Raw genomic sequence first — 27,300 nt, 5'->3', positions numbered from 1 at the left:
GAACACGGTGTCATGTGGTGGAGAACACGTAGATTGGGGAGTCAGGAAAGGCCTCAACGAGGTGCCAGGCAAACTGTCTTAATGCCAAGAATTCAACAACGTGAGAATACAGAAAAGCATTCCAGGCAGAGAGACCAACAGGCTCCAAGATCCTGTGTGGAATCATCTCCAATCTAGTACTCAAATAGCTCATATTACATTTGTGTCATAAAGTCCAGTGGACATTTGCAGTCCTCATCTTACTTAACCTCTGGAGAGCATTTGAATCCAATGTCCCCTTCCCTTTGTTTCCATAATATAGCACTCTCCTTATTTCCTCCTTTCCTTTCCAGCCGCGTTTCTCCCTCTCCTCTGCTGCTTTCTTCTCTAGTGGGCCATTAGATGTTGGAAGTTCAAGGCTCCTTCCTAGACTCCATTTTCTTCTTACTTCCTCTCTAGGTAATCTCACCATCACTGGGATTTAACTACCACCTATATGCTGATGACTCCCATATTCCTATCTCCAGTCTGAACCATGCTTCTAGGAACAAGGCCCATGAATCAAACTGCTTCTCTGATAACTTATCTGTGATTTTTTCACAGGCACCTCAAACGCAATAGGGCCAAAACCAAACTCATGATCTTCTCCCTCATACCTGGTTCTGTCTGGGTGAACGGGCACAAACACCTAGCCACTTTTACAAATGGAGCCATTATATATTTTCTTCCTCATCCACTTACACAACTCTTGACTACATTGTTCATTTCACTCATCGATTTCTGTCAAATCTATCCACTTCTCTTCATCTCCACCCTTCAAATCCAAGACACCAGTGTCTTTATCTAGGACTATACCAGAGCTCTTTAACTGAACTCTTCTTCAACTTTGGCCCCCTCCCTCTGTTTTTTTCATACTATAGAGATAATGCTGTTTTTTATAAGCAAATCTGATTATATAATCCCTTCTTGCTTAAAATCCTTCAGAGGCTTCCAGTTGCTCTTATGATAAAACCCAAACAACTTCCTACCATGGTCTTCAAGGCCATGCATGATCTAATCCTGACTCACCTTGCACCGTATTTAACCTCACTTTATCTGCTCCAGCCACACTTCTCCTTTTTCACTCACCTACACTTTCCATAGTCCTTCCCACCACAGGGCCTTTGCACATGCTGTTCCAGAAAGAGTTATGAAACACTTGTCCCTCTCATCTCCTAGATTATTCCTCCTTATCCTTTAGATTATATCTCAGATGGCCATCTCCCCAGGAAAATCTTCTCGGACCTCCCCCTGCCTTCTGGCCAGGTACCTCTGTCGTATGCCATCAGAGTATCCTCATTTCAACTTTGCAGCACTGTTCAAACTTGTACTGTCAAACTCATTCTGGGGAGTGTTTTGTTTAATGCCTATCTCCCCAGCAGGCTATCACCTCCATGAGGGCTGAGGCCGTGTTTGCTTGCCTACAATGTTACTCCAACACCTACTACATTTTGGTACTGACCTGGTCCAAAATAGGCACTCACTATTGTGTGTGGTTTTATACAAAGTCCTGGAATTTTACATGTGCACATAATCACACAGACCCAAGTACAGAATTTTACATGTACACATAATCACACAGACCCAAGTACAGACACAGATGTATATGTGCACACACACTACCTAATATATACATATATATATATATATATGTATATATATATATTTTTGAAACGGAGTCTCGCCCTGTTGCCCAGGCTGGAGTGCAATGGTGTGATCTCAGCTCACTGCAACCTCCGCCTCCTGGGTTCACGCCATTCTCCTGCCTCAGCCTCCCAAGTAGCTGGGATTACAGGCACCTGCCACCACACCCAGCTAATTGTGTGTGTGTGTGTATGTGTGTGTGTGTGTATTTTTAGTAGAGACAGAGTTTCATCATGTTGGCCAGGCTGGTCTCGATCTCCTGACCTCAGGTGATCTGCCCGCCTCAGCCTCCCAAAGTGCTGGGATTACAGGCATGAACCACCATGCCTGGCCCCCTAATACCTATATTTTAAACATCTGAGTCAATTACCATCAAACTGAAAGAAAAGAAAGGTAAAGAAGAGCATCTTAGACAACTCAGCCTAAAGAAATGGGCTATACTCTACCCTTGAGAAGACTCTACCTGTTTTTCCTCCATTTCTCTTGTTACTTTTGACCTGGGTCAGCTCTCTGGGTTGCTCCCCTCTCTGTTAGAACTGTTAACTCTGGATAATGAGGCCAGGAAAGAAGGCCAGGAAGGTCTGATTATCCTGCTCTCCGTGCAAAGCCTGGTTCACAGAGCATTTCAGACAAGTCCTACCCCCGGGGCCTCATCCACAGACTTCATTTTTGAGTGCCTTAATGGTAGATTTATGAGGGATATTGGGTTTCTATTTTCCAAGGGGTTTGAGGATGGCCTTGCTGTCACTGCTATTGCTTATTCTTGAAGACTTGAGATCAGGAAGATAACAGTGCCCCAATATCACCAGCTTCTCTCTAGGCCTCTGCGTTGCTCCCATAGAGAGACGTCTGGCCAGCAATTTCTTGTCTTACAGAAATCTCTGAACCCCATCTCCCTGTTTCTGCCAAGATATTGGTGGGATCACCTTCTTTTTTCTTTCCTCTTCTGTTTTGAGACCTCCAGGGGCCTGTTCTCTGCTCCTGGAACAGAGTAGGCACTCACACTTTTTTGATTCCATAATCTCATTTTGCTGATGAGTGAATGAATGAACAAATGAACAAATGTTTGCTGAAACCTACAGCATGTATCTTCACCTCCTCTATCGTTATTGCCTTATAGGCTCTGGAGCCAGATAGATCCAGTTTTGAGTCCAGGCTCTGCTCCTTCTCAGCTGTGTGACCTTGCCAATTCGCCTAATATCTCTGTGCTCCAGTGTCTCCTCTGTAAAATGAGATCTGTTGAGGGATTAAATGAGATAATACTGGCCAGATGAGGAGCCCAGACCTGGGCATGTAGTGTAAGAAGTGGTTCCTTCTCCACAGTTGGATACTGGACATTCACAGCAGCCTGGTGTCACTGCTTGGCAATGTGGGATCATGATTAAGAGCACTGGTTTCAAACATTTCCTTGTTGGATTGATCCTTCCTAGTTGGAAAGCCTTGATCGAGTCACTTAAGTTGCCCAGGATCACGTAGCCAGAAAGGGACTGAACTGTGATTGAAACCCAGTCTCTAGCCTTTCTACTGGACCACAGGGCCTCTGTTCACCAGAGAAGATGTAAAATATCAAGAAGTAGCCAAAACACTTCTGTCTTGAAGATGTTGTTTTGGAAAATGTGACTTTGGGGCCCTGCAGTTGGCTGCACGCTTGTTTCTGGTTATTCCAGAGAGATTATGGAATGCTCCCTGGGCTGCCCCTGCTGGGTTCCCAGGCTCTACTTCTCTCCTCTCCCCAAGCCTTGAGTGGCTTGTCCCTGGCACCTATAAGCCTCTCTCTTGGGACCTGGAGCCCAGCCTAGCCCAGCTCAGCTTTGTGCATCAGGAGTTTTGAAGACAGGCAGCCTTTGTCAGACTCTGTGGGATTCTCCCCTCGCTTTCCCAGAACTAAGAAAGGCCAAGCCTGGGACTCCTCCATGATCAAAAAACTGCTCTGAGGATCTTCAAGAGGCTGGCAGAGGGGCAAGGTATTCTAAGTTCCCCCTCCCCCTTACCAGGCACTTATTAAAAATGCGTGGCCCAGTGCCTGGTGTGCACACAGAAAACAGCAAGCACTAGGACTGGCATCAAGAGAAAATTCAGGGGAAAACATACTTTAGTCCAAAGGCAAATCACTCAGAATTTCCAGGTGATATTTTACATGCTTAAAAATGTTGGCAATGATTAAAATGAAAAATACAACATCAAGTGTTTGAGGCCTTTGTCCTCATCATAGCTTCATCCCAGCAGAACACGAATCTCTTTGGTGGTTTGGAGCGTGTGGCCACCATATCTTCCAGGCATTCAGGAATGGGACCTGGAAGAATCGCAGAGGGGTCCAGTCCACTTCTTTCTGGAGTGTTTCTGATGTTCTAGTGCTGCCTACCATTTGGGTTTGCAGCAGACCCTTTTGATTGACAGAATTCTGCTCTACTGTCATTTACGAGCACACTCCCCACACTGCACTGTGATTGTGTGGGTGCGTGCCAGGCACCATCAGAATTGCCTGTTAGGGTTAGAACAGGAGTCAAAGAGCCACCCACACTGGTCATGCATACCAGCTTAGTTTCTGTCCAACTGGGATGTCCTTGAGCAAGGGCATTTAACAGTAAGGAGCCAGTAGGCCTGCTGGGGCTTGGTAAAGTCCCTGCTGCACTTTATCGTGTGTTACATCTGTGGAGCCTCCTACGGGAATGCAGACAACTGGGGCTGTCCCACTGATAGGTCAAAGTTACTGAGGGCCTTCTGTATAGCCCCCTTCCAATTGAGCTGGTGGCCCCACGCTAATGATCCCGGAAACGCTGTCCCTACAGTAGGCCTGGCAGGCTGTGGTGGGATCTGCACTGGCCTCTGAAGGTCCAGGCCTAGTGATGCTACTCATTCATCTCAGGGTGGAGCAAGGCAGAGACTGACCTGGCCAACGGCTGGCAGCAGCTCAGCGTGTTTGGTGGACCACTTGGCAGTGCTTCTGCCGACTCCCCATCTAGCACATCCTGGCAGAGAAGTTGCCCTCCCTTGGAGGGGCAGTCTCTGCCTGTCATGGATCATGTAAAGGTCCTCTTGCTGAGGCCCTGCATCTTCATTTTGCAGTTTCTTTATCGTTAAATGAGGGAGTGGTGGTCACCATTGTAGCTGTATCTCTTCTGCCTCTTGAGCAACACCCGGAGGTAGACATCCTGAGTGGTAGCGCCTACGCCTCGGGGAGCAGAGGATCTGGGTGTCGTCTTTGGCTATTCCACAGCTAAACTGCCCAGCGGTTAAGAGTTGGGGGATGGGAGCCTACTCCACCTTTATCAGTGACATGACCTTGGGCAAGCCAATCTGCATCCCTGAGTGCCAACTTCCTCCTGTGTGAAAAAGACACCATAGTACTGCCCCTTGAGTGTTAGCAAGAGAAGTAAAGAAGACCATATACTCATGAGGCTCTGAGTTTGGTAGCTGTGATAGATCAAGTATCTAAGTGGGATTGTACATTTTCACCCATGAAACTCTTCACCTGTACAAAGAAAAAATTTGCTTCAGTATGTCCCATGATGGCTCTCTTCTTGCTCAGGAGTCTCTACTCAGCTGGAGGAATCAAGCTGACTGACAATTCCATGGTATCCTTTTAAAAGTCTCACCTTGGAATACTATGCAGCCATAAAAAAGAATGAGATTGTGTCCTCTGCAGGGACATGGATGGAGCTGGAGGCCATTATCCTCAGCAAACTAACACAGGAACAGAAAACCAAATATCGCGAGTTCTCACTTATAAATGGGAGCTAAACGATGAGAACACATGGACACATAGAGGGGAACCACAGACACTGGGCTCTTTCAGAGGGTGGTGGGTGGGAGGAGGGAGAAGATCAGGAAAAATAACTAATGGGCACTAGGCTTAATACCTGGGTGATGAAATTATCTGTACAACAAACCCCCACGACACAAGTTTACCTATGTTACAAACTTGCCCATGTACCCCTGAACTTAAAATAAAAGTTAAAAAAATGAAAATAAATAAAATATTTTTTAAAAAGTCATACCTGGATGTCATTGTGCCCCTTCCCTGCACTGCTTCCCCAGGGGGCTTCTCTCTGCACACCTAGTTCTGCAGCCCCTCCCCAGCCATTGCTGGGTGATATGGTTTGGCTCTGTGTCCTCATCCAAATCTCACGTTGAATTGTAATACCCAGTGTTGGAGGTGGGGCCTGGTGGCAGGTGATTGGATCATGGGGGTGGAGTTCTCATGAATGTTTTGGCACCTCCCCACACCTTGGTACTGTATAGTAAGTGAGTTCTCACAAGACCTGGTTGTTTAAAAGTGTATGGCACCTCCCTACCTCTCTCTTGCTCCTGCTCGAGTCATGTAAGATGTGCCTGCTTCCCCTTCACCTTCCGTCATGATTGTAAGTTTCCTGAGGTCTCCTCAGAAGCAGGAGCTGCTTCTGCTTCCTGTACGGCCTGCGGAACGATGAGCCTATTAGACCCGTTTTCTTTATAAATTACCCAGTCTCAGGTATTTCTTTGTAGCAGTGTGAGAATGGACCAATACACTGGGCCTTAACATCCTCACAGTCCTGGACATGGCACCGAGCCAAAAGCAGGGCTCTTCCTAGGTTTTCAGATGGAAGAAACCACTTTCCTGATGTGCACCTCATCCACATATAGCCTTCAGGGGACTTTTCCCTTTTGCTACTATTCCTTTGGCCTGAAGTGGCATGGGAGGGATGGGGAGAAAGGGAGTGCTTTCCACCTCTTTTTCATCATATTCTGAGTTTCTGCTACCCTAACATATAAATAAGTAGGCTTGGTTCTTGATGTGACAATGGGAAATGTACCAGTCAGGATTCTACCAGAGAAAAGCACACACACACACACACACACAGACATATATATACACACATGCACACATATTACACACACATATACACACATGTGTATGTGTATGCATATATGTGTGTGTATATATGTGTTAAATATATATAAAAACAAGAAAGAGCTTATCTGGTTTTGGGTGATGTGGCTTATGTGATTGCTAGCTAGGCAAGTTCAATATTTGCAGGTAGGCAGGCTGGAAACTCAGCCTCAAGACCGAAGCATTAAATAAATCCTATCTCATCAGTCAGAGTTCCCCAGAAGAAAAGAATAGAATCAATTGGAAATTAGATAGATAGATATTAATATAGAGATAGATGGGTAGATAGACAGATTTTAAGAAACTGGTTTATGTGACTGTGGGGCTGGCAAGTCTGAAATCTGGAGGGCAGGCGAGCAGGCCCAAGACTCAAGCAGGAGCTGACACTGCAGTCTTGGGATATAATTGCCTCTTCTCTGGGAAACCTCAGTCTTTGCTCTTTAGGCCTCTCAGTTGATTGTGTGAGGCCCACCCACATCATCGAGGATGAGTCTCTACTTTACTTCAAGTCCACAGCTACGAAATGCCTCCACAGCAACACCTAGACAGGTGTTTGATGAAATCACCAGGGACTAGAGCCTGGCCCAGGTGACACATAAACCTGACCATTGCAGGAACCAGTGGAATTTAGAAGAAAAACCTTTTATCTTTTATCTGTAGATAAAGCCTAGCTTTCAAGACTCTTTTCTGGTTGTGGACACAAATCCTATTTTAGGTATCAAAAGCTGATTCTATCTTTGTTGTTATGTTCTTCCTGTAACTGTTATTAGTCTTCTAGTTATTTCTGGAAGATTTCAGGGAATATTGCCTCTGGAATGTTGTGGATAGAATATCACCCACAAGGAAATGCAAATGAGAAAAACACATTAATAAATTTTTAGAGGAACGTTTTGCCCAAGGAAGGACATTTTGTTTTTACAATTACAAATTATTCCAGTGAAGAAGAAAAAGAAGAGGCAACTAATGAAAGCATTGAACTCATATTTGAAAACAGCATGCTGAAAACAGCATGAGGGTGGTAGGGCTTGTCCCTGGGCATGGTGGGGACAGACTATTGGAAAGGTGCCAGGAAGGCCATGTCTGGAAGGCAAAAGCTGAGAAAGAGATAAGGGGAGTGGAAGATGAAGAGCAAGGGCCATGCTGTCAGCCCTGCTTGGCACTTGGTGACCCCAGAAGGAATGGACCTGTTGCTTAAGGAGGCAGGTTTCATATGACTGACAGCCAGAGTTGGGAGGAACTACTCAATTCCTGTTTTGCTTCGTATCCAAGAGACGATCTCACGCTGCAAAGGGTCCCGCTTGCATCACCAGGTGGACATGGTCACTGGGAAACAAAATGGTGAGGCAGAGAGGGGTTGGCATTGGCCTCCAGCTTCTCTTGGGGAGTTCTGCTTCCAGGGTCAGACAAACCTCGGTGTGGTCCTGGAAAGCTGGAGAAGGAAGCAAGAGGAAAAGAGGTCAATGTGGTCATCTATGCACAGAAAAGTTGGTTTCGATGCTAGCCAATGTGGAGAAGGTTTCTAAACCAGGTGCTCGGGTGAACCTCCCTTGACCCACATTTCCCTCCCTTCTCTTGTGGGCCTCTGCCCCTCAAACCAGGGGCTCCCTCTGAGCCAAGATTCCCATCTGATACCTTGTTCCTTGCAGCCCAGCGAGCGCCAGGCCATGCCCAGAGCTGAGGAACCAGGTGCCTGGGCTCTGCATTCACATCCTCTCATGGGTGAACTTGCACGATATGCCCAACACATAATGGTGAGTGTTACAGCGGAGGAGAACAGCTAGTGTTATTGAGCACTGTTCTTCAGGCTTTACACGTATTGATTCCTCCATTTAAAATGTAATTCGATGGGAAAGGACATTCATTTTATTTTTTTGATGATCAGCTTATTTAAAGCAACATAAGATTTTCAATTTTTTAGAAACAGTTTTGTTGAGATAGAAGTCACATAACATACAATTCACCCATTTGAAGTGTACAATTCAATGGTCTTTAGTCTAGTCACAGAGTTGTGCAACCACCGCCACAATCTTAGAACATTTTTGTAATCTTTAAAAGAAACCCCGTACACTTTAGCTATCACTCCCTGTACCTCCAAGCCCCACAGCCCCTGGTAACCACTTATCTGCTTTCTGTCTCTACGGATTTGCCTATTCTGGACTTTCAAATGAGTTAAATTGAAAATGTGTGGACTTTCACGTCTGGCTTCTTTCAATTAACATAACGTTTTCGAGGTTCATCAAAGTTGTAGCATGTGTCAGATTTTCCTTCCTTTTAATGGCTGAATAATATTCCATTATATGCATAGACCACATTTTGTTCATTTAGCCACCGGTCGATGGACATTTGGGTGGTTTCCACCTTTTGGCTCTTATGAACATTCTGCTGTGAACATTCCTGCACATGTCTCTGTGCAGACATTTATTTTCATTTCTCTGGGCTATATACTCCGGAACCTCCTGTGGTAATTCTATGCTTAATCCTTTGAAGAATGTAGGTATTCTTTTACTCCTCACGACAGCCCTATGAGATAATATTATTTTTATTTCCATTTGGCAGATGGAGAAACCGAGGCACAGAGAGGCTAAGTGGTTTGCTGACCTGCCCAAGGTCCCACAGCTAACAAGTGGTGGCTCCATAATGTGAACCCCGGGGGCTCTGGTGCCAGAGCTCCAGTGCTTAACAGCTGCCCTGTGCTGTCCCTTGACTCACAGACTGCATCCAAGTCCCATGAGGCCCTGGGGCAGCTGGGTCTCTGCCGAGTCTTCCCATTGCTGTCTGCAGGCCAGAGTGGCCAGTGTGCCAAGTCTGTTCCTTTTGTCCCCAAAGGAGCTTTGCAGCCACAGCCACTCAGAAGGAGGCAGGGCTCTGGGCAGGCAGCATGCAGGGCAGGCCAGCGCTCTGCATGTCACTTTGAAAGGGCCACACATTTCCTCATTTGTTGCTGACCGTGGGCCACATTACTGAGTGTGGTGCTGCATTTCCACAGAAGGCTTTGTGCCACGTGCCTCACATCTTCAGTGGCCAGAAGATTTCAATTTACAGAAAACCAGCAGATGCTTCAGCAGTCATGGCAAGGCTCCCAGATCTTCTAATGGGAAAGCCTCCACCTGTGGCCCTACAGAGGAAGAGAGGTGGAGAGAGGAGAAAAATCCACTTTAGAAGGAAAGAAACGGACCTGGCCTGTGCTTGTGGAGGTGGCCTGTGGGCTGGAGCTGAAGCCAGGCATATGGGGTCAGGGTAGGTAAAAGCCTCCTGCAGTCTGGGATTTGGAAAGCCTTGTGCTGAAATCAATAACCCCATGAAGGCCCAGCCTGGGCTCCTTTCAGATATGGGCCAGGTCAGCTAACTCTGGGACAAATAAAACCTTCTGGGTGCAGGGCCGGGGCGGGGAAGGGCAGAGTGCCCCAATTTCAGGAACGCACGACAGTAAATTGGGACCCCACTTCCCCCACCCAGGGACAACCTCTGGTAACAGCCTTGGGTACCCTCTTCCTGATGGGCAGACTGTGTTACCACAGGTGGCAAGAACTCTTATAAAGATATCATTCTGTGTGTGTGTGTGTGTGTGTGTGTGTGTGTGTGTGTGTGCGCTTGTGTCTTGCCACATTATCTTCACCTCCAATTTCTTCAAGCAAGGAGCCTAGCCTGGCTTCTTCAGGCACCCTTGCCTCAGGGATGATTTAGAGAACAAGCAATAGTGCCACTTTCCTTCTTATCACTGGAAAAGCACATTGAAGCAATGCAATGAGTGTTGGGGTGGGCAAGGCAGGAACCCTGGGGAGGGAGAAGCAACAAGGAGGAGGGGCTTGCACTTTGGTGGGTCTCAGGTATGTGTACAGGGCTCCCGCCACTTTCTTTTTTAGCAAAACTGAACTTTAATGACACGTTCCTTTAAACACATCCATTTGGTACTGAAAATGGAAAGATGACTGGTATGGAGCAGAAGATTTACCTTATTGCAATTGTGTGTCACCTAACGATACAGTGTAAAATCACTAACATCGATTTCCACATCCCTTTGCCCCAACAATCTTCTGCTTCATACTCATAATGCTCGGTTTCATCTCATTATTGAGTTTACGATCTGAATATACACATGTGATGTGCCAAAGGATGGTCAATCCATGAAATGGAAAAAAGCACATTAAAATCCAAGAGGCATCCGAGCTCTGTAGATAACTTTAAATTGTAGATAACATGGAAGGTAGAAAGACAGATCTGAGGAGAGAAAAAGCTTCAATTTCAGAAACCTAGCAGCTTTCCCCATAGTGATCCTAAGATTGCTAGTGGAAAGTTTTGGTACTGGCACTGATGTTGACTCAAATCTACTGCCAGTAAGATTCCTTGGCATAATTCTGCATCTTGTTGCTCCTTGCGGATTCTTCATCATTTTCAGTACCTGGGAAGTTATTTTTGCAATGGGATATGGACACCCATACCTGTATACAGTCTGATCTCCATCTTATGAGCAAGACAAATCTTTAACTCCAAATCTCAGGCCCCCTCAGAGTTTCTCTTTTGGGGAGAAACAGCAAGTCCCATTTCTGCTGCCTTTTTCGTTGGATCTTTTCTAAGTCCTGCTGTTGAAATAGCTCTTCTAGTACAGGGAAACTGTAGTTAGTTAGTAGTAGGGCTGATGGTCAAGTTACTGAAGCCCTTAACTGGCATTCCTGAGGAGGAAGGATGAGAGGGTGGTTTCCTCACTCTAAGGTTCAAAGAACAATTCATAAAATGATGATATTCAAAATTAAATATCAATTTATTCTGATAATATAAATGCTGAGTAAGGATTCAAAGTAACAATGTTTCATCTAATGGCCTCTTTTGTTGGATTTTATCTTCACTGTCCTGCTCTGGGGACAGACTTTCTGTTGGAGGGTCAAGTTACTGAGGTCCTCTCTCAGCATTTCTGAGGAGGATGAATGAGGAGGTGTGGTGTTTTCCTGAGAGTTTTCTTTTGAGGGTATCTGGGAATATTCAGGAGCCAAGATTGGGTTAAGCTTCTGTGGTGAATCAGTGGAGATCCAGTCACAGCCTGAGACTCCTTTTGGATCTTTAGATGTGAACAGGAAGGTTGATATGGTTTGGCTTTGTGTCCCCACCCAAATGTCATGTTGAATTGTAATTCCTGATATTGTAGGAGGGACCTGGTGGGAAGTGATTGGAATATGGGCGCAGATTTCTCCCTTGCTGTTCTCGAGATAGTGAGTTCTCATGATATCTGGTTGTTTGAAAGTGTGTGGCACTGGGCCAGGCGTGGTGGCTCATGCCTATAATCCCAGCACTTTGGGAGGCCGAGGCAGGCAGATCACATGAGGTCAGGGGTTTGATACCAGCCTGGCCAACATGGCAAAACCCCGTCTCTACTAAAAATACAAAATTAGCCGGGCATGGTGGCGCACACCACCATAATCCCAGCTACTTGGGAGGCTGAGGCAGGAGAATCGCTTGAACCCGGGAGGCGGAGGTTGCAGTGAGCCGAGATCGGGGGCCATTGCACTCCAGCCTGAGCAGCAAGAGCGAGACTCCATCTCAAAAAAAAAAAAAAAAAAAGAAAGAAAGTGTGTAGCATTTCCCCCTTTGCTCTCTCTCTCCTACTCCACCATCATAAGACGTGCTTGCTTCCCCTTCACCTTCCACCGTGATTGTAAGTTTTCTGAGGCCTCCAAGCCATGCTTCCTGTACAGCCTGTGGAATACTGTGAGTCAATTAAACCTCTTTTATTCATAAATTACCCAGTCTCAGGTAGTTCTTTATAGCAATGTGAGAACAGACTCATACAAAGGTGATGCTTGAGGCTCTCAAATTGGTACAGGTTGGCCTGGAAAGAATTCCAGCCTAGTTTGGGGAGTGGAAACCAGACTTCCAACACATGGTAAGTCCTGCATGCTTTTTAACAGCTGCACAATACTCCACTGAATGGCATTAACCAGTCCCTGTTTTGGACATGGGAATTTTCTAATTTTTGGCTAGGTCAAACGATGCTGTAATCCACAACTTTGTGCATGCATCTTCAAATGCCCATGCAAGTTTTCTCTATAACAGATTTTTATCATGTCAAAAGCCAAATCAGTTTACCTCTATCCTGGAGCTTAAAATTATACTGCAATTATACAGGCAGTAGGGAAAAATAGATTCTCTTCGAGGTTAGGACCCAGGGCAGGTGTATTATCAAAAGCTCCACAGGTGACTCTGAGGCACAACCACCAAAGTTGTAGCTGTCCCAAGAATTACCAGACTGCCCCTACAACAGTTACATGTGTTTGCCCTCCAATCAACAGTGAAGGAGAGGGAGGGCCTGTGTTCTCATGCTTCATCTACATTGGCTATTATCAGTTGTTACTTTGGGGACTAATCTGATAGAAATGACATGACAGGGCATCATTGGTCTTACTGGCATTCTTTTCATTATGAGGGAGGTTTAAGGTCCTCTATGTTTCGTTGGCAATTTGTATTTCTCCTATTAAGTGACAGTTCATGTCATTTGTTCATTTCCTCCTTATTGGGTGATTCATCTTTTTCTTATTGTTTTGAAAGAGCTCTGCCTCCGTTTCTTATGTAGTACATACAAATGAATAAATGTTTATTGAGGTAATTTAACTAAGAAGATAAAAATGGAAACAATTTTAAACAGAACAATTTTGAAAATATGAAAAATACAGGGTTAATTCAGGTGAGCAAAACAGCTGAACAACGGGTTGAGTCAGTTTCTGTAAAATGTTGTCAGAATAGGTGAACTATTCTGTTTGGTTGTTTCATTTCATCTATTTATCTACCTATCCCTCTATCCATTCACAAGTAGCTGTTGAATTCTTCCCCTGGTTTCATGCTAAGTTATACTGGCTTCAGAAAAGCGGTTGTAGGAAAATTAAATGCCATCCCTCTTTCTTCTCCCAAATACAAACTTGGTCTCTGGCTGTTTTCTTCCACCTCAAATTGCTGGATTTGTACTTGAAAAGTACCTCTGTATTTAAAAATTATCTTCCCCCAATATTTTATTATGAAAATCTCCAAATATTTAGAACAGTGTGAAGAAAGGTACAGTGGATCCCCATAGACCCTGCTCCTAGAGTCTACAATTAAGATGTTACTCTACTTGCTTTATCACCTATTTCTCTACCTATCCCTCTATCCATTCATCAACCTCTTTGTTTATTTAATGAAAGTAAGTTGCAGGCATCAGTACACTTCATCCCTAAGCACTCCAGCAGATCATTAACTAGAGTTCAATATTCGTTTCAGATTTTTCTATTGTAGGTAAAATTTACTTACAAGCAGATGCTCAGCTCTTAAGGAAACCATTCTCTGAGTTTTGGCAAACACATACATGCACCTGGGTAGCCCATATCCCTATCAAGATATAGACCCTACTATTACCCCAGAAACTTCCCTTTAGCCCCTTTCCAGTCAACCCCATTGTCACCCAGAGGATCCCTTTGTTGATTTTTTCCACATAGATTATTTTTGACTGTTTTGGCACTTTATATAAATGGAATCATATAGTATATATATACATGTATATATATACACATATATACAGTATATATGTATATATACTGTATATATATGTATATATACAGTATATATGTATATATACGTATATATGTGTATATATACATATATGTGTGTATATATACATATATATGTATATATACATATATGTGTGTATATATACATATATATGTATATATACATATATGTGTGTATATATACATATATGTATATATACATATATGTGTGTATATATACATATATGTATATATACATATATGTGTGTATATATACATATATATGTATATATACATATATGTGTGTATATATACTGTATATATGTATATATACAGTATATATGTATATATACTGTATATATATACAGTATATGTGTATATATACTGTATATATATACAGTATATGTGTATATATACTGTATATATATACAGTATATATACTGTATATATATACGTATATATACTGTATATATGTATATATACTGTATATATATACGTATATATACTGTATATATGTATATATACAGTATATATATACAGTATATATACTGTATATATGTATATATACAGTATATATATACAGTATATATACTGTATATATGTATATATACAGTATATATATACAGTATATATACTGTATATATGTATATATACAGTATATATATACAGTATATATACTGTATATATGTATATATACAGTATATATATACAGTATATATACTGTATATATGTATATATACAGTATATATATACAGTATATATACTGTATATATGTATATATACAGTATATATATACAGTATATATACTGTATATATGTATATATACAGTATATATACTGTATATATGTATATATACAGTATATATACAGTATATATACTGTATATATGTATATATACAGTATATATATACAGTATATATACTGTATATATGTATATATACAGTATATATATACAGTATATATACTGTATATATGTATATATACAGTATATATATACAGTATATATACTGTATATATGTATATATACAGTATATATATACAGTATATATACTGTATATATGTATATATACAGTATATATATACAGTATATATACTGTATATATGTATATATACAGTATATATATACAGTATATATACTATATATGTATATATACAGTATATATATACAGTATATATACTATATATGTATATATAGTATATACAGTATATATACTATATATGTATATATAGTATATATACTGTATATATGTATATATAGTATATATACAGTATATATATACTGTATATATGTATATATACAGTATATATATACTGTATATATGTATATATATACAGTATATATATACTGTATATATGTATATATATACAGTATATATATACTGTATATATGTATATATATACAGTATATATACTGTATATATGTATATATACAGTATATATACTATATATGTATATATGTATATATAGTATATATACTGTATATATACTGTATATATGTATATATATACAGTATATATACTATATATACTGTATATATGTATATATATACAGTATATATACTATATATACTGTATATATATACATATATACAGTATATATAGTATATATACTGTATATATATACATATATACAGTATATATACAGTATATATACTGTATATATACTGTATATATACAGTATATATACAGTATATATACTGTATATATACAGTATATATACAGTATATATACTGTATATATACAGTATATATGTATATATACTGTATATATGTGTATATATACAGGTATATATATACTGTATATATGTGCATATATATACAAGTATATATATACCTGTATATACATACTGTATATATATACTGGTATATATATATACAAGTATATATATACAGGTATATATATACCTGTATATATATACAGTCATATATATACTTGTATATATATGACTGTATATATACTGTATATATATACCTGTATATATACAGTATATATACAGGTATATATACATGTATATATATACAGGTATATATATACAGGTATATATACCTGTATATATACAGGTATATATATACACGGTATATATACCTGTATATATATACAGGTATATATATACAGGTATATATACCGTGTATATATATACTGGTATATATACTGTGTATATATACACAGTATATATACATGCATATATATACCAGTATATATATACACGGTATATATACCTGTATATATATACGTGTATATATATACATGTATATATATACATGTATATATATACACGTATATATATACAGGTATATATATACATATATATGTATATATATACAGTATATATGTATATATATACCTGTATATATACAGATATATATGTATATATACTGTATATATATACAGTATATATGTATATATACTGTATATATATACAGTATATATGTATATATATACTGTATATATGTATATATATACAGTATATATACGTATATACATACGTATATATACTGTATATATATATGGACACTTTTGTGTCTGGCTTCTTGCTCTCATCATAAAGCACTTGAAATCCATCCATGTTGTAGCTGGTATCAGTAGCTAGTTTCTTTTCATTGCTGAGAAGTATCACTTTTTATTGATGAGTAGTTTTACATTGTATGAACATGCCTGAGTTTGTTTATGCATTCTACTAATAGACACCTGGGCTGTTTGCAGTTTTTGGCTATTACAAAGAAAATTGCTATTTTTTTTCCAACTTTTATTTTAGGTTCAGCGGGTACATGGGCAGGTTTGTTACATCGGTAAATTGCATGTCACTGGGGTTTGGTGTACAGATTATTTCACCACCCAGGTAATAAGCATAGTACCTGATAGGCAGTTTTTTGATCCTGACCCTCCTCCCTCAAGTAGGCCCCAGTGTCTATTGTTCCATTCCTTTTTTTTTTTTTGAGATGGAGTCTCACTCTGTTGCCCAGGCTGGAGTGCAGTGGTGCGATCTCGGCTCACTGCAAGGTCCACCTCCAGGGTTCAAGCGATTCTGCTGCCGCAGCCTCCTGAGTAGCTGGGATTACAGGCGCCCACCACCACGCCCGGCTAATTTTTGTATTTTTAGTAGAGACTGGGTTTCACCATGTTGGCCAGGATGGTCTCGAACTCCTCACCTCAGGTGATCCGCCCGCTTCGGCCTCGCAAAGTACTGGGATTACAGGCGTGAGCCACGGTGCCTGGCCTATGGTTCCATTCTTTGTGTACATGTGTACTCAGTGTTTAGCTTCCACTTGTAAGTGAAAACATGCAGTATTTGGTTTTCTGAAATTCTTGTCTTCATCTTTTTGTAGAAAATCCACTACTTTTATTTTTAAATATTAGGAACAATAGCCTCTGTGTGTCCTGAATTGCAATGTTTTTTCTCTGATTTTGCTGCTCATCTTGTAACCTGTATGGTGTTTTTCTGTGTGCAAGCTTTTTACTTTACGTGGGCAATTTTATCATTCTTTTCTTTTATGGTTTCTGGGTTTCATGTCATGATTGGAGAAGCTTGATCTACCCTGATACTATAAAAATATCCACCTTGGCTTTTTTTTTTTTTTTTTTTTTTTTTTTTTTTAGATGGATTTTCACTCTTGTTGCCCAGGCTGGAGTGCAATGGCGTGATCTCGGCTCACCACAACCTCTGCCTCCCAGGTTCAAGTGATTCTCCTGCCTTGGCCTCCTGAGCAGCTGGGATTACAGGCATGCGCCACCACGCTCAGCTAATTTTGTATTTTTAGTAGAGACAGGATTTCACCATGTTGGTCAGGCTGGTCTTGAACTCCCCACCTCAGGTGATCTGTCTGCCTCAGCCTCCCAAAGCGCTGGGATTACAGGCGTGACCCACCACACCTGGCCCACGGTTGTTTTCTGATAGTGTTTTCACGTGTTATTTTTTCTGTCTTACTCTTTGAATCATCTAAATGTATCTTAATGTCAGGAGTGAGGTAGAAGACCCAGTTGTTTGGTTTAAATGACTAGCCAGTTTTCCCAACACCAGGTGTTGAATATCCCTCACTGATGTGAGATGCTGCCTTTTTCACAGTCTCAATCCCCATGTGCACTTCTATTTATTTTCCTTCCTCTTTATTCACATCTTTTTCAGTATCCACAACCATATTGTTTTAAATAGCTTCATGATATGTTTTAATATTTGGTAGCGCTAGAACCCTTTCTTGGTTCTTTTTCTTTTCTTTTCTTCTTCTTCGCCTCCTTTTCCTCCTCCTCCTTTTCCTCCTCCTTCTTTCTCCTCCTCCTTCTTCTTTCTTTTTAGAAATTTCCTGGCTATTCTTGTTTTGTAGTCTTCCAGATAAATAATTTTGAATCACTTTGTCATGTTCCAGAAAATAATACTGCCAGAATTTTTATTGTGATCACAGAAGTTTTACAGATTCATCTGGGGGAAAAAAACCCATCTTCCTAGAATACAGAAAGGGTGAGGGAAAGACAAACATCAAGGACAAGTCTCAGGTTCTGGACTTGGAGACCAAGAGGATTTGGGGCATCTGGGAGCAGGGCAGGGAGGTGTGATGGCTGCCTTTCACTGAGTAGGAGGATGCCCAGACTTGGGGGAACTATGGAAAGTTTGGTTCAGACTTTCTGAGTTGGAGATGTCTATGCACAGTCCACAGGGCGAAGCCCTGGAGGTAGAGGCCCTCCTTACTGCCTCCCTCATTCATTCTGAGGTCCATTCTCCACATGGACACTGAAGTGACTCAAGGCTTCCCTTGTTGGATCAGGATAGTCTCCAGGGCCCTGGGTGGTCTGGGCCTGCCCACCTCCCCATCCCCTCTCCTGCTTGCCCTCCTCTTGCTCACTGGACCCCACCCACCAGCCTCCTTCTATTCCTCCTGACATTTGCACTTGCTGTTCCGTCTCTGCTTGGAACATCCTAGCTCTTTGCATGCCTTGCTCCTTCCCATCTTTTAATCTAAGCTCAAATATCACTCCTTCAGATATGCCTTTCCCAAATATCCTAGCTAAAGAGAACTGCTCCCCACTTCCCACAAGCCCTAGCAAACTGGGACTCTCTTTCTTGCTTTCTTTCTCTCTGCCCCTTCTGTGTTTTTTCCATAGACCTTAACACAACTTGTTACTGTTTTATTTGTTGATGTGTTTACATCATTTGTCCCCCTGTGATGGTTAGTTTTATGTGTCAACTTGGCTAGGCTGTAGGGGCTGTTCATCAATCAAACACTGATCTATGTGTAGCTGTGAAGGGATTTTGTAGCTGTGATTAATAGTTGACTTTAAGTAAGGAAGATTATCCTGGAGAATGTGGGGGAAGGGGCAGACCTCAGCCAATCAGTTGAAAGGCCTTAAGAACAAAGCTGAGATTTCCCCGAGGAAGAAGAAATTCTGCCTGTGGACTGCAGCATCAGCTCCTGCTTGAGAGGTTCCAGGCTGCCCTTCCTGACAGCCTGTCCTATGATTTTGGACTTGCCTTGCCAGGTTTTTCCTCTTTGTTGACCCCCCAAAACCATATATATCTCCTGCTGGTTTGTTTCTCTGGTGTAATCCTGAGGGATGAACACTCCTCCCTCCCAGTTCACTCTGGGAGAGGTTGGGGATCATGTTTGTCTATTTCCCCATGCCTGGCCCATGAATGTTTATTGAATCACTGAACAACCACGCATTAGGAAGCCAGTCATATGTGCTTCTTCAGAACCTCATGTCCATTGCCAGATCCCCCTGGCTTTTGTGGCTGGAGGACAAGTGAGAGATAGTAGCTTACCCACAGACCTTGGCCCTGAGGCCCCCAGGGGCCTGAGCCTGCTGTAAGGGGGGAGGGAGCCCCTGAGGTCTCACACACCTCCCTGGGGATCTGGCATTTTCCCCTGGGGTTGGCCTTAGAGCTGGGCGGGGGCAGATTATGGAGTGGGTTGTAGAGGGAGCACCTCCCCCCTAGCAATCATGGTTTTTTCTGCGCCTCTCATAGGGAGGCCTACAGGCCTCCACCTTCAGCTCTTCAGGAGCCACAGGCAGCTGAGTGACTTCTGCATCACAGTCTTCTCAGAGACAAACTTGCAGTAAGAAAGAGGGGCCCGTGAGGGACCCCAGAGAAGGCTGTTGTCAAAGCAGGATGAGAGTGAACTCTTCCATGGGGGACACCCAGCGGTCTCCAAGCTCTTTTATGCTGTCTTCAAGGGATCTAGAGAGCTGCAGCCCAACATGAGACCCAGTCCAGCAGCATTTCCCTGCGAAGTGAAAGTTAGGACCCTGACTAGATACACCACGCTGACCTCAGCCAGAATATCAAGATGCTGAGGCGCTGAGATGCTGGGATGCTAAGGTGCTAAGGTGCTGGGGTGCTAGGATGCTGAGGTTTTGTGATACTGGGTCGCTGAGATGCTGGAATACTGGGGTGCTGAAGTGCTGGGGTACTGGGGTGTTGCCATGCTGAAATGCTGGGGTGTTGGGATGCTGAGGTGCTGGGTTGCTGGGATGCTGGGATAGTCCTTGGATGCTGTGGTGCTGAGATGCTGGGCTGCTGGTCTGCTGGGGTGTTGGGATGCTGGGATTTTGGGATGCTGGAGTGCTGCAGTGCTGCAGTGCTGAGATGCTGGAATGCTGGGGTGCTGGAATATTGTAGTACTGGTGTGCTGGAGCGTTGAGATGCTAGGGCACTGGGATGCTAAGGTGCTGAGATGCTGCAGTGCTGGGGTGTTGGGATGCCGAGGTGCTGGGATGCTTAAGTGCTGGGGTGTTGGGATGCTGGGGTGCTGGAACACTATGGTGCTGGGGTGCTGGAGTGTTGAGATACTGTAGTGGTGGGATGCTTAAGTGCTGGGGTGCTGGGTGTTGGGATGCCTAGGTGCTGGGGTGCCGAGATGCTGGAGTACTAGTGTGCTGGGATGCTGAAGTGCTGGGGTCCTGAGATGCTGCAGTGCTAGGGTGCTGAGATGCTGGGCTGCTGGGGTGTTGGGGTGCTGGGATGCTGGAGTGCTGAGATGCTTGGACAATGGGGTGCTGGAATACTATGGTGCTGGGGTGCTGGGGTATTGAGATGCTAGGGTACTGGGATGCTGAAGTGCTGAGATCCTGGAGTGCTGGGCTGCTGGGCCACAGGCTCTTGAATCCATTCGTCTGCCCAGGGGAAGAAACCAGAAGATAAAGAGCTAATGAAGGAGCTTTGGTTGAGAGGGAGGAAGTAATGGAAGGAGCAACATCTTGTGGAGGAGCAGGAGAGAATGGACCTCAGGTTGGGAGAGAGGGCCAGGCTACAGGCCAGAGAGGCAGAAGGATTCCAGCAGAGTGTGGGCTCCAGGAGCCAAGGGGAAACAGGTTTCTGGGAGGAGAGAGTCCAGTACTGCTGAAGTGGCAAGTCTGCTGAGGACCAGGAAGCTTCATTTGGCTTTATGACCAGGAGGAATTTGGAACTGTGACTAGAGTACTTAGGCGGAAGGAGGCAAGACTGGAGCCAGATTGCTCTGGGTTGAGGGGTGAGTGGGAGGTGAAGCAGGGCACTGTCACTCCTTTGAAGGGTGGCAGAGAGCTGGAATTGGTGCTGGATGGGCTGTGGGGTGACAGGGTCATGTGGAAAGCCCCTGGGGGGCACCTGGAAAAGGAGAAGCTGACAGTACAGTGAGAGGACAGCTAAGGGAAAGCAGAATGGCAGAACACGCACTGCCAGGAGGAATGAGGATAGGGTCAGGAGTGCCAGCGGCAGTGAGGCCAGCCTGGGGTCAGGTGGCAGGACGTGTCCAGGAAGCTGGTCTGCACTGCAGCCCACACTGGCTCAGCCTTGAGGTTCCCTGTGTGGTTGGGGTAGGAAGTTGAACCCTCTGGGAATGGAAGATGGAACCAGCTCTGCGAGCCAAGCTCAGCTTTTATCTGTGGGTCTCTGAGGGCTGGCAGAGCTGAGTGGGGACAACTGTGATCCGTGAGGCTCTCAGGTTGAGGTGGCCCCTCCGGGAGGGCTTCATTTTCCCAGCGGGTAGGTTCTAAGCAGCAGTGGCTGGGCAGGTGGGTCCAACACAGAGCCAGAGAAGGGTGAATGGGCCTCCTGGCACCCCACCCCTGCTGCCCCTGAGCTCAGTGACGGAGGGGGACAGCACAGCTGAGCCCAAGTGCTTTGGTGTGGCCCTGAGGGAAAGCTGCAGCCTGCCTGGGGCCTGGCATGGATGGGACACTTGAGGCAGAGGGACAATAGTGGGCGCTGCAGTGAGGCTGGCTCCTGGAGAGGTTTCCTGAGGAGTGCTGCCTGAGACGGGCAGGGAGAACAGAGACAAAGTTGGTGACAGGGAATGAAAGCTGACTGAAGGATTTTACCCAGACCTATGAGGATATCTCTCTCAGCAGGAAGCAGGAGGGGACTGTGTGAGGACTGGCCAAGAGCTGGAGTGTTGGGAAAATGACTCTTTCTCCGACCCCTCTGTCCTACCTCTGGCCCCTGGACTGCGGAGGTCTGCTTCCACCCCCATTGGTCGATCGTTGTCCCTTGTCACAGCCATTGAGAATTTTGGCAGGGAGCATGTTCTTAGAGCATTTTTAGGCTCTGCGGGACATAACAGCTCTGCCTCAGAGCACATGCCTTTCTCAGCTCCTGAAAGCCACTGATCAAATTGGAACATTTTGTACCTTAGGGATGAGGATATTAACTCTCCCAGACACTTAGAGGGATAAATGTGATGATGCATTCAATTGTGACTACATCTGATCCCAACTGTTGCTTCAGCTGCTCTCCTATAGCACATGGCGGGAGGCGTGCATCCCAGTAGCTACCTCCCCACTTTTGGGGAGATGTGGTTCCATCCATGAAACCTGGGTACCCGCCTACCAGGTCCTGGCCTATCAGGTGGCAGGGTCTGGTCAAAGAAGGGCATGTGTGGTCTTCAGCAAGGGAGACAGGACGGTGGTGCAGAGAGTCTAGACCCTCAGGGCAAGTCTCCCCCACCCCTGCTCCCGGGGCAGTTGTCTTTGTGACCTCCCATCCCCCTCTGTTTCATCCTCTATAAAATGAGGGGCTGAGCCCCAAAATAACAGGCTTCTTTGCCATGATGCAAAACTGCTGAATCTTTCTTTCTGACACACAAGGCATCGAGCAGCCTCTGAAAGAACCAAAGCCACTAGCAGGCTTCCTGACTTGGGTTTGTAGGTACTGAATACTCCCTTGAAAAATAAAAACATAGAGGCACTTTTCTCCTGGCTGTTTATTACAGAACGAAGAAAAAACACACTGGCTTGAAACAGACGCCAGATTTCAAATGTAGAGGCGAAATACGAAGTGGCAATTAAAATGTGATTACAGAAAGTCTGGACACTGAGAAAAGTTTACAGGACAGTGGGTGTGGGTTTTCTATAACAGACACTTAAATATACATGACGATAATTGCAGATAGAAACCATCAAAGACAAACCCCAAATCAACTAATAATGTTTACAGATGTTCCCCCCCAAACCACAGAGCCTTACATCAAAACAAATACTGAAAGGCTTTAAACCAGGAACAGCTCGCCTTCACCCCACGAGGGTGCACACAAGCTGGGCTTTTTCTCTCGGTCTGAATGGTAAAGGGAGGAGGATACTCTAGTTCCTCCAGGTGGATTGCTGAGACAGGGCTCGGCTCACACACTGTCTCTGCGCCTCTCCCAGATCTGGAGAACTCTCCCAGCCTCCTGGTAAAGTGTCTCTGTGGGGCACTTAACGATAAAACGGCTTCTGCTGTAAATGCTCATTAGGAAAGAGCTAGCGGAGACTGAAAGGTTCGCAAAAGAGATTAAGAATCACACAAGGCAATAGGATTTTTAGTGAACATAGAAATAAATGGCCAAGTGGTTTTCTATTTGGCATTTGTCAACTTGCACAACAACTCTTGGTCATATCCACATTGCTCATTGCATTAAAACCATAAGCGACTCAGCCACCTAGCTTAACAAGGTATCACTGGAGCAAACAACACGGTCTGCATATTTGTAACATTGTATAATAAACACAAAACAATGCATAGTAAACACAACTCTACTGAAACAAAAGCCGTCGCTTTATTTACAAAGTCACAAAATGAAGTATAAATACTTCTGTCATTAATGTTTAGGAAAACCATTTACAAAATTTTCAAATATGTACACGTAGCTTGAAAAATCACCAGCTTTCCATTTTGTCACAGGTAGAGAGAGGGATAAGCATGGGCTGACAACACCACTCAAATTGTAACGGGAGACAACTGTGGGTATGGATTGACACCACTTCCTAGAGTGATGTCACCATGGGGGTTTCTATGGGCATCCTGCTCAGATTTAAAGTGCCCCAGCATCCTGGGTGACTTGCCCAGAATTCTGGGCTGTGGCATTTTGAGCAGCAGCATGCTGTTCCAAAATGTCGTCGATCAGCCTCAAGTTGCACACCCAGTCTTCATCTGGGCTCACACGGGAGCCTTTCAAGAGAACTTCAGTGAAATCTACCTCATTGCAGTCAGGTGACAAAATCAGATCATTTAGTGGGGGTTGGGGCTGGCGCAAAAAGTCGGCAGGTGGCAGCTCAGGGGGAATATCCATTCTGTCGAACGGACCTGGGAACTGGCTGGCAGCAACGGCAGAAGCAGCAGCAGCGGTGGCAGCAGCAGCCACATAGCTTGGTGGCTCGATGCCCTGTATGGGGCTCAGGGGACTAAAGCTGGCCATACCCTGCTGGAGGAACTTGGTGGTGTTTGCTACAGGCACCGGGCCCTGTACCGGGCTCTGCCTGAGGCTCTGGCTGCCCAGCAGGCTGAAGCTGGGGTTGTTGGCCAGGGCAGCACTCACCTTCTGGCCAGGCCTGCCTTCAGAGGCCATCTGATTGGGAGGCACAAGTGCCCGCTGCGATGGGAACACTGGGGCCACCAGGGGCACTCTCACAGGCGCCTTGGCAAAGATGGAGTTGCTATCAAAATGCTGCTGAACACTATTATCCACTTGGCTGAGGGGTGTTTTCCCCGAAACTGCTGTGGTCACAGCTGCTGCCGCTGTGACCCATGCAGCATTGTTGAACGCAGTGGGCATTCTTGGCACACTAGGCCGTCTGAGCTGGTGGGGACTCAAGGACTGGGTGCCCAGGGAGCTGGGACAGAACCCAGGCAGGGGCACTTCTGGTGGGGTGGCCTTGGGACTCTGCATATGCTGGCAGACAGAGCCAAGACTGCCCAGGGGAGTCTGGCCTGAGTGTGAGAGGATGGGACACTGGGGGCTGGAGGTGAAAATTCCTTGCCGCTTCCCCAGAGTTGGTGAGATCACTCCCATGCCCTCGCAGCTCTGGTGCCTGGTGAGTGGGATCATTCCTGGACTCAGATTGTTCTGAAGGAGCCCAGTTCTGGGTGGCATCAAGTGCTTGCTAGATGGGGGGCTTGTCTTGATCCGGCTACACTTGGAGGTGACTTGTTCTTGGACGGCTACATACAGAAAGAGAGAAGTGGGGATGAGTTCCAAAGGCATCCTCAACTTGGGCTGTGGCCACCGGAGGGGAGCTCCTGGCCCAACACGGACTTCTCACCTCCCGCCCTTGGCTCTCTACTGAGCTCCCCCCTGCTCCCCAATTCCTCGCCATTCCCCTCATTTCTCTGCCCTCAGCCTGGACTGCAGTTCTTCTGGGAAGCTGCCCAACTCCCTAGGTCTGTGCTCACCAAGAGCAGATCACACTGGACTGAAATGCCAGCTGATTTGTCTCTTCAAGAAAATTGGAAGCTCCTGGAGGTCAGGGTCCATGTCTGCTTTTACACTCAGTGCTCTGTATGCGGGCCTGGCACTGCCCACACTTTGACAGGTGGTGCATATTTTGTAGAAGGAAGGAAGGGGCCAGGTGGGGTGGGCTGGGCTGGTGGCGGGAGCTAGCTCAGCCTCTTAGATTCTCTACCCGATGGATGTGACCTGGGACAGCAAGTGAGTGTGGTGAGTGAGTGCGGACGGTGCTTTGTTCCCCTCTTGTCTCATAGCCTAGATGGCCTCTGAGCCCAGATGTGGGGCTCAGACAACATTTGTTCAACTGAACGGTAATGGGTTTCCTTTCTGAAGGCTGAAATCTGGGAGCTGACATTCTGGACTCCCTGAGTTCTGAAGAGCCTGGGGATGGAGAGACACGGAGCAGAAGATGGAAGGTAGAGTCCCAGGTGCCTAAGATGGGGAATACATCTCCCCTCATTGTCATGAGAGTCCACTCTAGCTGATATCTACTGTGGCCAATATCTACCGGTACTTTTTTGGGGTGGACACTGAGTCATGCAGCAATCTTATGGTTTACCCAAGGTCAGGTAGGGGAGACAGTGCAGTCAGAGCACAAGCCCAGTGTGTCTGACCCACCCAAGAATCCATGCTCGTATCTACAAAAATGATTTTTTCTCTTGTAATGGTGCCTAGGTTCTTTTATTATCATGGCATGTGTATGTTTTTCAACTAGGTTACAATCTGGCCTTATAAGGTTAACCTCCTGGAGGCCACCAGCCTTCCTGAAACTTGTCTGTGCTGTCCCTGCAACTGGAGTGTGCCTGATGTGGCACTCCAGCCTGGACAAGTGGGACACAGACTCCGCTGTTATCAGGCCCAAAGATGTCTTCCATAAGACCAGAAGAGCAATGGTGTAGAGGTGTCATGGGCTACAATAAAGATGCTGACCTCCTGTCTGAGGGCAAGCAGCCTCTTCTGGCCCTCAGACAAATGCTGAGTGTTCCCAAGACTACCCTCGGCCTGGTCCAATCTCATCCCACTGGTGCGTAAGGGTTGCTGAACTCATGACTTCTTGGCTAGCCTGCAACCTCCATGGAGTGGGAACTACATCAGGCTTTTTGCTAACTGCTGTATCCTAGGCCAATAAATGTTGATCACATTTATAGCTGCCATGGTAGGGTGGGGACCCCTGCTATCTATCTGTGGAGGCTCTGGGAGCCCCTGACACAAACTTTCTGAAGCAGAGCCTCCCCAACCCCTTTTCCATTCCCTATACCTGACAGATGGCCCAGGAACCCATTAGAAATGGAAGGTCACTGCAGCAGTATGTGAATGTGCGTGTGGGAGAAGGGCAGGATCAGAGCCCTGGGGGTGTGGCAGCCCCCAAGTGATTCTAATCCAGATCCTAGGTTGTTTCCCTGTCCCATTGAAATAGCTGCTTTAAGGGGCCTGACTCAGGGAAATCAGTCTCTTGAATTAAGTGGTGATTTTGGAGTCATTTAGACCAGGCCTTCAATTGGGATCCTGCTCTTAGAGTTGGATGAATTATTTAACTGATTTTCAGATCTCCTCTTTCTCAATGCTTTCAGAAGCACAGTAACTGCTTACTCT

The 27,300-nt window shown here is 44.6% G+C and overlaps 1 protein-coding gene across 17 annotated transcripts in view; it reads right to left on the bottom strand.

Moving 5' to 3' along the window:
- Window positions 1-23,190: 23,190 nt before the first annotated feature.
- Window positions 23,191-27,300, bottom strand: part of MAMLD1 (mastermind like domain containing 1) — a 153,692-nt gene continuing 149,582 nt past the window's right edge. For all 17 annotated transcript variants that reach the window (XM_063804287.1, XM_063804289.1, XM_063804293.1 and 14 more), the window contains one exon: window positions 23,191-25,421. Coding sequence is in view for 9 of the 17 variants with exons in the window: in XM_024353254.3 (XP_024209022.1) it covers window positions 24,295-25,421 (1,127 nt within the window). In the remaining 8 variants the exon portion in view is untranslated. The remainder of the gene's footprint in view (window positions 25,422-27,300) is intronic.

The sequence above is a fragment of the Pan troglodytes genome, chromosome X (assembly GCF_028858775.2).
Source record: "Pan troglodytes isolate AG18354 chromosome X, NHGRI_mPanTro3-v2.0_pri, whole genome shotgun sequence".
NCBI lineage: Eukaryota > Metazoa > Chordata > Mammalia > Primates > Hominidae > Pan > Pan troglodytes.
The sequence above is the reverse complement of the archived record's forward strand: the minus strand, read 5'-3'. Positions and strand labels throughout refer to the sequence as shown.